We start from the raw sequence: 14,748 nt of genomic DNA, 5'->3' as shown, positions 1-14,748 counted from the left end.
ATGCTAACTATCAATTTTAGCTCAGTAGTCATTGCTGGATAAAACACCAAGTAGCACTGGTCCCTAATGTGCTCCAATACAGCCTGTATCATACATTTATTTTGAACACTGCAAAAACTCAAAATCCTATCAGGACTTACAGTTTAGACTAACTTAAAACTTAACTACAACTTAAAAATGGCTTGACACAAAGAGAAATTCAATTGAAACACGTGGGAAAAAATCCTAACTTTTAAGTGATGTGTGTTATCAAGCGTAACGGCATTTTTAGGTAATATATATATATATATTAATAAGATCTAAATGTTTTTTGAGTGAAAGCAGTGAATTAGTCTTTATTTTTTTTATTCTAGTTACATCTGAGATGCAATTGTTGGCTGTTTTCAACAATATACATCGAAAATAAAGACATTGATTGACTGAAAATGGTTCAAGATTAGATGAAATGTCTTGTTTTCTCATGTATATTTATAATTGCTCTTCACTTAAAAATATATTTGTTTTATCCGATTACTCGATTAATCGATAGAATTTTCAGTCGATTACTCGATTACTAAAATATTCGATAGCTGCAGCCCTAATGCCAAGTAAAGCGGAAGTACAACACACTCACCGCGCCGGGCGGTCTTTGAGGAGCGGAGTGAGAGTAGCTAAACATCATGCTTCTCATTACCCGGCCCCTCGGGTAATGCCAATGCTCAACTCACGGCTCTAGCTCAACTCATGCCACGAGATAAAAAGAACAACATACCTGACTGCTGCCTAAAAGCTGCTACAAAGTACATCCACATAATGTTACGGTAGATATCATTTATCTAGGACTAGATGCAATATAGATTCGGTAGCGTTAGCAGCACACCTACAAAAAGCTAGATGCGGCGTTAGTAAACGGCCGCCATCTTAAAGCAGTACACTTCCCTGCAAGGCTGTTGTAGCGAACCTTCCAACCAAACCTAATTAACTTTTTATCTAAATCTCCTAAATCGGTAAAATATTGACTTGAATCCATCTTTAAAATAGTTTTAAAACTTTCACATGTCAAAAGTTGACAAAAGGGAAATTATGGAATAACGGGAGCAATTTTAACAACTTTACGGTTGATTCACAACATTAAATTAATTGAAATGTAGTTTAAAGCTGCTGATACAGAATAGGGACTGGAGTTTTTATATTTACTGTTATTTTTGTATATTTGTTTACTGCTATATGTTAACTTGATACTGAAATAGTAGTTTGGTTTAGCCTGAGAGTATTTTTGAACAATTTTGGAACTAATGTACAAAACATTTATTTAAAAAAATAATCATAATTAAAAAAAAAATTTAAAAAAAAGGGGGGGGGTGCATCAATAATCGTTTTATAATCGAATCGGAGCCTCTGAATCGTAATCGAATCGTTAGGTGCCCAAAGATTCCCAGCTATAATGATTAGTGTGATCGTTTATCAAGTTATAATGTAATACTGAACTTTTTAGGGGATAATCTATTTTAATAGCAAACTGATGATGTTATAACTTGAAATTTCTCCGGTTATATTGTCAAATGAATCATGTTTAAATATGAAGTCATCACCTTAAAATGCGATTAGTTGATATACTAATGTGACAACTCTTGTAAAACCACAAAATGCATCAGCTAACAGAGTTTTCCAATAGCCAATAATATCGGCCGGTAAAAGCATTTTTTAAAATGATATTGGATAGTATGGACATCAGTTTTTCATGATTGTTTCTGGGCCAATACAGTGCTGGCCAAAAGTATGTCACCCCTGCAATTCTGTCAGATAATGCTCAATTTCTCCCAGAAAATGATTGCTATTACAAATGCTTTGGTAGTAATATCTTCATTTATTTAGCTTGCATTGAAAAAACACAAAAGAGAATGGGAAAAAAATCAAATCATTTTCATTTTACTCAAAACTCCAAAAATGGGCTGGACAAAAGTATTGGCACCCTTTGAAAAACCATGTGATGCTTCTCTAATTTGTGTAATTAACAGCACCTGTTACTTACTGTTACTTGCAGCCAGTGAAAATGGATTAAAGTTGACTCAACCTCTATCCTGTGTCCTTGTGTGTACCACATTGAGCACGGAGAAAAGAAAGAAGACCAAAGAACTGTCTGAGGACTCGAGAAGCAAAATTGTGAGGAAGAATGGGCAATCTCAAGGCTACCAGTCCATATCCAAAGAACTGAATGTTCCTGTGTCTACCGTGCGCAGTTTCATCAATAAATGTAAAACCCACGGCACTGTGGATAACCACCCTAGATGTGGACAGAAAAGAAAAATTTAACGAGAGATTTCAACGAACGATTGTGCAGATGGTTGATAAAGAATCTCGACTAACATCCAAACAAGTTCAAGCTGTCCCGCAGTCCGAGGGGACAACAGCGTCAACCCGTACTATCCGTCGGCGTCTGAATGAAAAGGGGCAATGGCAGGATACCCAGGAATACCCACTTCTGACCCAGAGACACAAAAAAGCCAGGCTGGAGTTTGCCAAAACTTACCTGGGAAAGCCAAAAACGTTTTGGAAGAATGTTCTCTGGTCAGATGAGAAAAAAGTAAAGCTTTTTGGGAAAAAGCATCAATGTAGAGTTCACAGGGGAAAAAAGCGAGGCCTTCAAAGAAAAGAACACGGTCCCCATCGTCAAACATGTCGGAGGTTCCCCGATGTTTTGGGGTTGCTTTGCTGCCTCTGGCACTGGACTGCTTGACCGTGTGCATTATGAAGTCTAACAACTACCAACAAATTTTGCTGCATAATGCAGGGCCTAGTGTGAGAAAGCTGGGTCTCCCTCAGAGGTCATGGGTCTTCACCAGGACAATGACCCAAAACACACTTCTAAACTTCTAAAGTGGCCGGACCTGAATCCCATAGAACACCTGTGGAGAGATCTGAAAATGGCACCCTTCAAATCTCAGAGACCTGGAGCAGTTGACCAAAGAAGAATGGTCTTAAAATTCCAAAAGAGCATTCTAAGAAACTCATTGATGGATATCGGAAGTGGCTGTTCGGAGTTTTCGTCTCAAGGTTGTGCTACTGAGTATTAGGGAGAGGGTGCCAATTTTTTTTGTCTGGCTTTTGTGTAAAAAAAGTTTTGTGTAAAATGATAATGATTTAGTTTTTTTTTTTTCCATTCTCTTTTGTCTTTTTTCATTGCAAGCAAAATAAGTGAAGCTATTACTACCAAATCATTTGTAATTGCAATCATTTTCTGGGAGAAACTGAGCATTATATGACAGAATTGCAGAGGTGCTTTTTAGCCAGCACTGCAGGCTATTATTGTTTAGCCACAACTGGTCTCATTACCTTATTATTATTCATCCTTCACACAGCCGCTGAAAACAAATGTTGCTTAATCCATCAGCAGGCGACCGGGACGTGATGATTTTACGACACTCTGCGGGTGTGCGCGAGCCCTCATAGGAAATGTCTTCCTAAAGGCAAAACACTACCGCTCTTGTCCACTGACGTCGCTAAAATGTACCAAAACTGAAAAGTTACCTAGTGTTGCTTTCACTAAACGTGAAATTTCACCTCATCATAACATGTTATTTTTCCTGTTCACACATCGGGACCTAAAATTTGTCACGTTAAAACTCCAAATCTGCCATGTGAAACAAACACCAACTTTAACTCATTGGCTGCTATTGGCAATGAAACATGATAATTAAGAGTGTTATCATTATGGCTGTCAAAATTATCACGTTAACGGGCGGTAATTAATTTAAATTAATCACGTTAAAATATTTGACGCAATTAACGCACATGCCCCGCTCAAACAGACTAAAATGACAGTACAGTGTAATGTCGGCTTGTTTTTTGGTGTTTGGCGCCCTCTGCTGGCGCTTGCATCCAAATGATTTTATGGGCTTCAGCACAATGAATGAGCATGGTGTAATTATTGACGTCAACAATGGCGAGCTACTAGTTTATTTTTTGATTGAAAATTTTTACAAATTTTAATAAAACGAAAACATTAAAGGGTATGACAGCACCTGGGGAAATGCTAATATTCCATCATTTATCCATCAACACATGCCTTTTGAATTCATATCATGCCACTTCGTGTAATTACACACATAGCAACACCAAGAAAATGATAGAAATTAGGTCGATTGTCAAGCTAAAAGGACCCACTCCCGAGATGCCGGAAATCTAGCATATTGTGTGCGTGACGTCACTTTCGGGAAACAGCCGGCTCAGTGCTTAGTACTGAATGGCGGCGATGATAGCGGACAATTTTGTTTCTATTTGCAGCGATGAATCCGACGTAACGAACATTCTTCTAATGGTGACGAGGAGAGTTATGAACCTTTCTTTGGTGTTTTGGGTTATCAATTTGAGCCCAAACGAAAGCCAATGCAGCCTAATGAAAGGATCATTGAGGGGAGCAATCACACTGATGAAACACCGGTGGCAACAGAATGACCGAATGGTTTGTTTTGCATTTCTTTTTGTGAAGCTGATACACCGTGACCGCAAAATAATGTATAGAATAATTATCATTTAATATGCTATCATCGGTTTCGCTCTGCCAACCGACACAAATATGAATGGGATTAGAGCAGGGGTCCCCAACCTTTTTTGCACCACGGACCGGTGTGATTTGGGTCTTTTTTTCACGGACCGGTGTCCCACTTTGATATTCAGTTGGACTCTCAATGTTATCCAATGGTGCTAAAAAACTACTTACATCACAAACATACATGTGCAACAACGGAAATGGCGTAAATTAACGCTTAACGACACGGCGACGTCGTTAAGTGAGAGGGCTACGTGCAGTTGTTGTGTGCGCCAAACATGGCAAACGTAAGTTAATATTCCTTTCTTTAAAGAAAGTTTGTAGTGTGTACTTAGGAATCGCTGCATTCGCGGTCCTTTTTAACGTTACGCGCATGCCAACTTTGTCAGAACACCGGCAATGTGCGGCAGAAAAATACAGCAAATATAAAATAGCATTTGTTATTAGCCCCGTCGTGTTAAGTGCAGGGAAAAAAATACAACTCACCCGCTGAATCAGTGGGAGGGCTGAGTTTGTTTCGTTGAGACGAGATGGTCCCAAGATGGGAGAGTGAGAGAAGCTAGCATCACAAATACACGATGTTGGAAATTGTAGCACAGTTTTCAGCTCGCTCCTAGCGATGTCGGGATGTTCCGAAATGACTTTAATCCAGAACTTTGGTAGAATTGTTGTCTCAAATGTACGTTTAAGTCGCCGTGATTTGCGATCTCTACAAGCTGATATTCCTGTTCCATAGACATGCTCGAATCACTCGATTTATTCACATACGGGTCACGAATTCACTCCTTCGCAGTTCGTGGGTCTTTAGTGATTGGGAAGTAGCATAAATTTTGTTTTCTTTGAGGTTGTAGGCACATCTTCTGGCTCGTCAGGTTCCCGTTTCCCTGTAAAATTGCAAAATTAGCCCTCTTAGCACTGACGAACTTTACTCATTGTCTGCGTAGTCCAGCTCTTTTTCTCGCGTTCGGGAACTCATGGATACGACATTGCGACAAATGGTTATTTGTAAACCACACAGGTTTGAACCATTTTAGCGATTTTTTGATAAAACACGAACGCAACTCTCTCGTCGATAAACAACGATGGCACCTGCCTCGACCTTTTGTTTCCTTGTTATGACGTCTCCGCCCCATTCGGCTGTTCCCGGAACACTTTCGGAAATGTTCGTCATTTTCGATCTATTTTCGATAATTGCTCATTAATGTGATTGATTTTTTTGTTAACTTTATCAATATTTGTTATCTTGGCACATAACGGTTCTATTGATGTCTCACACCCACTTTGCGTTTTCATACCCTTTAAGAGGGGTTTTAATATAAAATTTCTGTAACTTGTACTAACATTTATCCTTTAAGAACTACAAGTCTTTCTATCCATGGATCGATCGCTTTAAGAGAATATTAATAATGTTAATGCCATCTTGTTGATTTAATTGTTATAATAAACAAATACAGTACTTATGTACCGTATGTTGAATGTATATATCCGTCTTGTGTCTTATCTTTCCATTCCAACAATAATTTACAGAAAAATATGGCATGTTTTATAGATGGCTAGAATTGCGATTAATTACGATCAATTAATTTTGAAGCTGTAATTAACTCGATTAAAAGATTTTTAATCGTTTGACGGCCCTAGTTATATTTGTTGGGGTATGTGGCCATTCCGGTGTGGCTTACCGCAGGTATACCACGCCCCACATGTAGGTTCGAAACCACATGGCCGTGCCAGCGTTGGCCTGATACTTCCGGATGAGGATCGGGTGAGGGACGGGTAGCAGGCCCACCAAGGTGCCATGCTGGAGGAACTTGAGGATCTCCGATTCATCTGTCAGACCCCTGCCGTTCAAGTATTCACAGTTTAAAAAAAAAAAAAATTAAACGTGGGGAAAGGTGATTGAAAAATTGCGTACTTGTCAATGCAGATCTTCTCCACTTGTGGAACCAACACCTGAAGCAAACGCATGATGGTCTGTAGAGGAAGCTTACACTTCCAGGATAGGACCTGGCAAGCAAAAACATGGCAAACGGAAGTTAAACGTTTTACTCATTAGGTATGTTTCCGATTTTTCTCTCAATATTTATGTACTAGTGCCGCCCCAAAACATTACAGGTAGTCCCCGGGCTATGAACAAGTTCCGTTCCTACGCTGGAGACGTGAACCCAATTTCCGCTTAAGTCGAAATTAACCCTTTAAGTACCCTAAAATAACTAAATTTACATTTTGATCAGACTAAATGGACGTTTGAACACCAGTTGTTTTGCGTCAAGTGTTTTATTGTTAAAATAAGTGTCGTTTTGAACAGCCATGTACATATGTGTTACAGCTTTGCAAATTGTCAAAAGCGAAGGAAGTAAAAAGCTTCAAAAAGCACAATTGTTTGCTGTCAAGTTGAACAACTTCACATTTAGTGAGGACAGAACACGCCATATTAATAAAGTAAAGTAAAAAATAAGATACTGTAAGGTACAATAAAGTACTGTTTATGTGACAAAAAAACAAAAAAAAAAACACTGGACAAGAAAAAAAAGGAAGCCTGCTGGTGGATCTGGTACCCATTGCGCAGCGTGTCCCTTTTTTTTCGCCTTACTGCAGTGTTGCTGGCTTCCCACTATTTTGTCACGGTAAGCGATTTGCATATCTAAGGGACAACTTAGATTGTACTGTAAGGTACAATAAAGCAGGGGTTTTCAACCCAGTCCTCAAGGCACACTGTGGGTCCTGGTTTTTGTTCCAGCCGATCCAGCAGAGACAGTTGAACCAATGAGGCTTCTGCTAAAACAAGCCACACCTGACTGCAATCAACTGATTGCACTTGTAAAACACCAGATTGGGGAAAAAGTGTTGTCATCTTGTTTGGTAAGAATGAAATCCTGCACCCACAGTGTGCCTTAGTGGAATAGGTTGGGAACCCCTGCAATAAAGTACTGTTTATGTGACAAAAAAACAAAAAAAAACACTGGACAAGAAAAAAAAGGAAGCCTGCTGGTGGATTTGGTACCCATTGCGCAGCGTGTCCCTTTTTCTTCGCCTTACTGGAGTGTTGCTGGCTTCCCACTATTTTGTCACGGTAAGCGATTTGCATATCTAAGGGACAACTTGGTTGAGCTGTAACGGTAACGCTGGGATCTGAGACTGACAAACCCAAATCTAGCGACCCGTTACTACTTGTTTGCATGTCTGACCTGTTTTGATTGTGCAGGTTTGACCTGTTGATGCTTGCTTTTGTGGGATTGTAATCAATAAATCTCATTTATTCATTTATTCTGCATTTTCTAATCAATAAACATCGTCTATTGAGCAAAAGTGTTTGCCTGTTGCTGACTCACCGCGTACCTAGAAATTTCGGAAAACACCCGGGGACTTCGTGTATAGGGCGGACCGCATTATAAGGCACAGTACAGTGGTATGAAAAAGTATCTGAACCTTTTGGAATGTGTCAGATTTCTGCATAAAATCACCATCAAATGTGATCTGATCTTTGTCAAAATCACACAGATGAAAATACAGTGTCTGCTATAACTAAAACCACCCTAACATTAATAGGTTTTCATATTTTAATGAGCATAACATGCAAACAATGACAGAAGGGGGAAAAAAATAAGAGAACCCTCTGCTTAAGTAGACTTAAATAGCAATTGAAACCTGAAATTTTTACCAAACATTTTAAATCAGGTGTGTGCCCAATCACTGATGAGTGGTTTAAAGCCCACTATAAAACACACACCTGGTAAGAAATGTCTTGATGAGAACCACTGTCTGATGTGCATCATGGCTCGGCCAAAAGAACTGTCTGAAGACCTGCCATCAACGATTGTTGATTTGTATAAAGCTGAGAAAGGATAAAAACCATCTCTAAAAGTCTGGATGTTCATCCATCGACAGTCAGAGAAGTTGTCTACAAATGGAAAGAGTTTGGCACTGTTGCTTCTCTCCCAAGGAGTGGCCGTCCACCAACGATGACACCAAGAGTTCAGTGCAGAATACGCAGAGAGGGAAAAAAAGAACCCTAGAGTGTCTGCTAAAGACTTACAGAAATCACTGGCACTGTCCAGTATCTCTGTGCGCACATCGACTATATGGCCAAGAATGGTGTTCATGGGAGGACTCCACGGAGGAAGCCACTGCTGTCTAAAAAAAACATTGCTGCTCATTTAATGCTCGCAAAAAGCCACTTGGACACTTCACAAAAGTTTTGGCAAAATATTTCGTGGGCTGATGAAAACAAAGATGAATTGTTTGGGAGTAACACACAACGTCTCACGTGGAGGAAAAATGGAACAGCTCACCAACCTCAACACTTCATCCCCACTGTGAAGCATGGTGGAGGGAGCATTATGATTTGGGGCTGTTTTACTGCCTCAGGGCCTGGAAAACTTGCCATCATTAATGGAGGAATAAACTCAAAAGTTTATCAGGATGTTTTGCAGGAAAACCTGAGGCCGTCTGTCAGACAGTTGAAGCTAAAAAGAGGTTGGCTGCCGCAACAAGACAATGATCCAAAACACAGAAGTATATCAACTTCAGAATGGTTTCAGAAGAACAGAATACACGTTCGTTCTGGAGTGGCAAGGTCAAAGTCCAGACATGAACCCCATTGAGATGCTGTGGCATGACCTAAAGACATTGATTCATGCCAGACATCTGTGGAATCTGACTGAACTACAGCAGTTTTGTAGAGAAGAATGGGCCAAGATTAGTCCTTATCAATGTCCCAGACGGATCTGCAGCTACAGGAAGCGTCTGGTTGAAGTTATTGCTGCCAAAGGGGGGGCACAAAATATTAAATGTCATGGTTTACTTCCTTATTTTTCTCCCTTCTGTCACTGTTTGCATACTATTCTCATTAAAATATAAAAACCTATAACTGCTTGGGTGGTATTAGTTATAGCAGACACTGTTTATTTCCTCTGTGTGATTTTGACAAAGATCAGATCACTTTTGATGGTGATTTTATGCAGAAATGTGAGAAATTCCAAACGGTTCAGTTACTTTTTTATACCACTGTAGTAGTAGTAGTGGTGGTTGGGGTTGCATTATGCGTCCACTAGATGGAGCTGCGCTAAAGGGAATTTCATGCCATGATTACCCAATATTAGTCACATATAAAGCGTACCGGATTATAAGGCACACTGTTGGCTTTTGACAAATTTGAAGGCTTTTAGGGGCGCCTTAGAGTGCGGAAAATACAGTAAAAAAAAAAATCTTCCAGTTCCGATATTTTTCCTTTTCTAGAGACATTCTTACCCTTTGCAAAGGATGCATATGATTACTGTATATACAGTGTCCCTATGCTTGTAATATACTGGCCATGGTGCACGCTGTTAAACTGAAGCAACAAAAAATGACAAATTTGTCGTGCATTTCCGAAAAACCAGAAAAAATGACAATCATGCTTTAAGAGTAACGAAAAGGATTGTTTTCTTCTAACCCAGTCTTGCGTGGGAGCCCAAAGTGACGCTGAAGAAGCACTTGACACGCGTCTTCTCTCCATTTCTGCCTCAGTGTAGAAAACATCCTGTAAGTAAAAAAGTACAATTAGGAGAGAACCTCAGCTGGAATGCTTAGACTATAGTTGAGGGGTGTCCAAACTACTGCCAATATTTATTGGCCCGCAGCAAACCATGAAAACATTGGAAATGGTCTGCACAAGAAGCTTGAGTTCAGGCTACATTGAGTTGCGCTTCTCAGCTTTGAAACTAGATGGAGCTAGTCACTGAAACAATGTCTCTCCATAAAGCCAAGTGGTCAAAAAATATTGAAACCCTAAACCTAGCGCCGCCCAGTGATGTCACCACCCAAAGTTGCCTCGTCAACAACAATGGCGACCTGCTAGTTAAAACTAATTTTACAAATTTTATTAAAACAAAAATATCAAGAGGGGTTTTAATGTCAAATTATTATAACTCATACTAACATTTATCTTTTAGGAATTACATGTCTTTCTATTGGTGGTTCCCTTTAACAACACTCCCGGAAAAAGTACAGTAATGTAACATGTTTGGAACTTTTGTACTGGAAAAAAACCCCTTTTTTTTATCCCGGTATCGGCAGATTCTCAAAATCAGGTAACTCTGATTCGGGTGCAAAAATATGTGATCGGAACATCCCTAGTTAATACTTACGAGACCAAAAGCTTGGACACCCCTGCCCTCTTGACAAACTCACACTGACTTCATTGTCTTTGCCGGAGTTGGACTCTGTGTCGCTGGTCCCGCCGGCCGCGATCTGTTCTGAGTGCTCCATTTTAGAGACGGACACCATGGTGCCGTCCTCCGACACCTGAGACTTCTCGGTCAGTTTGTCGATACCTGCGACGACGATTGGTTGATAACTATAGACATGTTTAGTTCTTGATAAAACTGCCCCATTGTCATTCTGACTGGTTTAAACCGGCCCAGGTTCCACAAGCCAACTTCAAGGACAAGCCACAGACATTGAGATCTAAACTGTCTGGGACATTTAAGAAATCATATTGTTGCAATTTATTACATTGCCAAATGCTATTGCTTCATGAAATGTATTTGATGTGATTGTAATTGAGATGTTTGTTATATAATTGCTGTAATCAATAGCTGCTCGCAATGTAGAAATGATTTTGCTCATTTGTCATTTGAGGAGGCCTCTTGCCTGTTCAAGGCCAGGCAGAAGAAGCAGTTTTGCTTTGCTGAAATTTGCTTACACACATGTATATTAATTCCACCGACATGCACACACATAGCCATTCAAATACAAGGGGTGTCGCCAGATTGCTTCCCTTTTAGGGCAAGACACCCGTCTGTTGCTAGGGCCATCCATATAAAAAGCAAAGTGAAGGAGGGGATAGTTAGAATGATCGCGGAAGCTGGATAGTTTTCCCTCTTTCTCCTTGCAAGCTTTTCAACCAAATTGAGTGCCTTCTCTCCTTATTTTGGGTAATATTTTAAATGTCTACCTTAGGATTCGTATTTGAACTTGACAGATGACGAACGGTTGTTTACCAGGTATGGCGACTAGGCTGGCCTTGAGGGTGCCAGGTTCTGCCGGCACGGCGGGGCGCGAGCCCTCCATGGAGACGGTCTCCTGCGAGCTGGTGCGGGAAATGACGTCGGGCGATTTCTTCTTCCTCTGCAGGGCCTTCTGGATGGAGGCCGGGTCGGACGGTAGGTTGGCCAGTTGATGAAAGATGTTACGCTTGCGGATGATGGCGTACACCAGGTTACAGTTGCCTGGGGAAGGGAAAGGAAGAGAAACTGATTGCTTTGCTGAAGCAACAGATGCAAAATGGAAAGCGCTGTTGATTCATCTGAGTCAACAAATAGCCCATGACGGCAGGATAAAAGAAGAAAACAAGATTTAATAATCTTTTATATGTTTTTGCTTTCAAGTAATTCAAGTTGAAAAAGTTACCATATTTTTTGACTATAAGTCATGTTGTTTTTCATAGTTTGGCTTGGGGTGTGACCTATTCCCAATAAAAATGTTGACCTAAATGATAGTGTGACTTATACCGTAATTTTCGGACTTTAAGTCGCACCAGCCATAAAATGCCCAACGAAGAGGAATAAACTAGGGCTGTCAAACGATTTAAGTTTTTAATCGAGTTAATTACAGCTTAAAAATCAATTAATCGCAATTCAAACCATCTATAAAATATGCCATATTTTTCTGTAAATTATTGTTTGAATGGAAAGATAAGACAGGATGGATATATACATTCAACATATGATACATAAGGACTATTTGTTTATTATAACAATAAATCAACATTATTAACTCTTTCACTCCCAGCCATTTTCACCAGAGCAAGGCCGTTCGCTCCCGGCCGTTTTTTCTGGATTTTGACTGATTTTGCAAGGCCCACAGAAAATTCTGTTCTATTGCTATATAAACTTTGAACCCACCAAAAGAAAGATTGGACTCTCTTCTTTCAGCAGAAAAAAAAAGTAAGTTCGTATCTTTTTCCATTCTTTAGAAATCAGCATTAGAAAATAGCTTAGTTTGAGCAATTTTCCAATTTATGATGAAAAAACGGAGAAAATGAGCTTTTTGTAAACGCATACATTTCAAACATAACTTTGACTTTAACAAAGCTATTTTTTGCATTAGTTACATCCCAAACATCTGAATAATGTTTTCCTTTTACAAAATACTATGAACAACCAGACAAATAGAGCTTTAGATAGAATAGTAACAATTTATTCACACACAACGACTGAGAGATGACGGTTTGTCGCCGAGATGACGCCGTTGTCGCCACGTCAGCTGTGTAAACTTTTCCCTCATCGTTGTCTGTCTCACAAAAATTGATTATTTTTGCATTTCTGCGGGGTCTGCTAGGCGAGCCACTCCACGGGGGGTTTCACTCGTTTTGCACGATCGTCCAGCGCCTGGTGTCCCAGGCGTCCTCTCGTTGTTTTGTCCGGAAGGAGCGCCGCCTGGGCTCAATCCGCCAGCGCTTTGACAATGCTGGCCGGCCGTTCACTGCTGTTGAATCGGCTTGTCTAGTCTTCCAAAATGCGTTACTGCCCTCCAGTGGCCAGTTTTATTGCTTTAAAATTGGTTTGGAGCGTTTTTCTTTGTTTCTCAGATACAGCGGAACCTATATATGCTTCTTATAAAAAAAAAAAACGCAAAAGACGTATAAATACGGTTGCGGGACAGTTGAGCATTTAAAAATAAAACGTATTTATACGGTTCCGGGAGCAAATGAGTTAACATTCTGTTAAAGTGATCCATGGATAGAAAGACTTGTAGTTCCTTAAAGATGAATATTAGTACAAGTTATAGAAATGTTATAATAAAACGCCTCTTAATGTTTTCGTTTTAATAAAATTTGTAAAATTTTCAATCAAAAAATAAACTAGTAGCCCTATTCTGTCCTCAATGTGTGTGAGTACACAAATTGACAGATAGCGAACATAAGTTCCAAAAAGAAATCAGACGGTGTGGCAAAGTTGCATGGGCTTTACTGAAGTCATCTGTTTTTGACAGGAGCACGTTTCTTGTATTTTTGTAAAACTGAAAATAACAAGGCAATGTGTCAATAACTTGCATAAATCACAAAATAACATAAAATGTACACACACGTGTCTATTTGAGCAGTAGCACTAGCCAATTAGCTCACAAGCATCTAACAATTTAACTGCATTTCACCATATATGTAAACAAATTCAAATACACATCATCAATAACTATCTAATGCTCATGAATATAAACAAAGGAGGAATATAACTCACAAGCGATGCATGTATTAGACACAAACAGTGTGATGGGGCTATGAGAACTGCCACTGAATACTGGATGCGGACGTTAGCTGGTCTGAATAGCACTGTCTATTAGTGTGAGTTCGCGTCGACATATAATAACGTCAGAAAAGCGCGCCGAAACCCAAATAATCGAGAGGAGAATCAGCTGCACTGAATCGGCAGCAGAGGGCGACATTACGCCACATAACATATGCAAGTCACACCCAAGCGCCAGCAGAAGGCGGAAAAACTCCATAAAACACAATTAACAAGTTGGCCTTTCACTGTACTGACATTTAAATCTGTCTGAGCGGGCCTAGTGCGTTAATTGCGTCAAATATTTTAACGTGATTAATTTAAAAAATTAAGTAACGCCCGTTAACGCGATAATTTTGACAGCCCTATACAAAACATAAAGGGAGGGGGGTGCATCAATAATCGATTTATAATCGAATCGGAGCCTCTGAATCGTAATCGAATCGTTAGGTGCTCAAAGATTCCCAGCTCTAATAATAATGTGTTAATAATTTCACACATAAGTCCCTCCAGAGTATAAGTCGCGCCCCAAGCCAAACTATGAAAAAAAACTACGACTTATAGTCCGAAAAATACGGTATGTCGAATTCTTTGTTATTATGCATTTTTTTGGCTTGTGCGACACCCCTCCCAGTCAAAATGGAGTGGACGTCCAGTGCCTTTAATGGCAGCAAATGGGTTAAAGGAGTGCCCTCTACAGCCGGGTTTTTCAACCGGTGTGCCGAATATCGCTTTTTTTTTTTTTTTTTCTCTTTTTAACGTCGTCGGGCAGAGCTGCAGTGGGATGGAAGGAGAAGGTTATGCTCGTGTGCAGATGAGCGTGGTATTGCTCGTGTCGCGTTAAAAAACTGTTCGGATTTCTAGCCATCAGCCACCTTTATGTCCGTGACAATGTGGACGTCTACTGTACATATTTTGATTAGACACATCAAGTGTCTATCTTTTCTTCTATTTACT

At 39.9% G+C, this 14,748-nt stretch overlaps 1 protein-coding gene across 1 annotated transcript in view; it reads right to left on the bottom strand.

The window, feature by feature from the left end:
- Nucleotides 1–14,748, bottom strand: part of LOC130931934 (protein HID1-like) — a 51,092-nt gene that overhangs the window by 6,647 nt on the left and 29,697 nt on the right. The window contains exons 14-18 of the mRNA XM_057861169.1: nt 11,509–11,736; nt 10,703–10,839; nt 9,960–10,046; nt 6,441–6,532; nt 6,208–6,366 (exon numbers count right to left, since the gene is read on the bottom strand). Coding sequence (XP_057717152.1) covers nt 6,208–6,366; nt 6,441–6,532; nt 9,960–10,046; nt 10,703–10,839; nt 11,509–11,736 — 703 coding nt within the window. The remainder of the gene's footprint in view (nt 1–6,207; nt 6,367–6,440; nt 6,533–9,959; nt 10,047–10,702; nt 10,840–11,508; nt 11,737–14,748) is intronic.

The sequence above is a fragment of the Corythoichthys intestinalis genome, chromosome 16 (genome assembly GCF_030265065.1).
Source record: "Corythoichthys intestinalis isolate RoL2023-P3 chromosome 16, ASM3026506v1, whole genome shotgun sequence".
Lineage (NCBI taxonomy): Eukaryota > Metazoa > Chordata > Actinopteri > Syngnathiformes > Syngnathidae > Corythoichthys > Corythoichthys intestinalis.
This window is presented reverse-complemented; position numbering and strand designations above follow the sequence as displayed.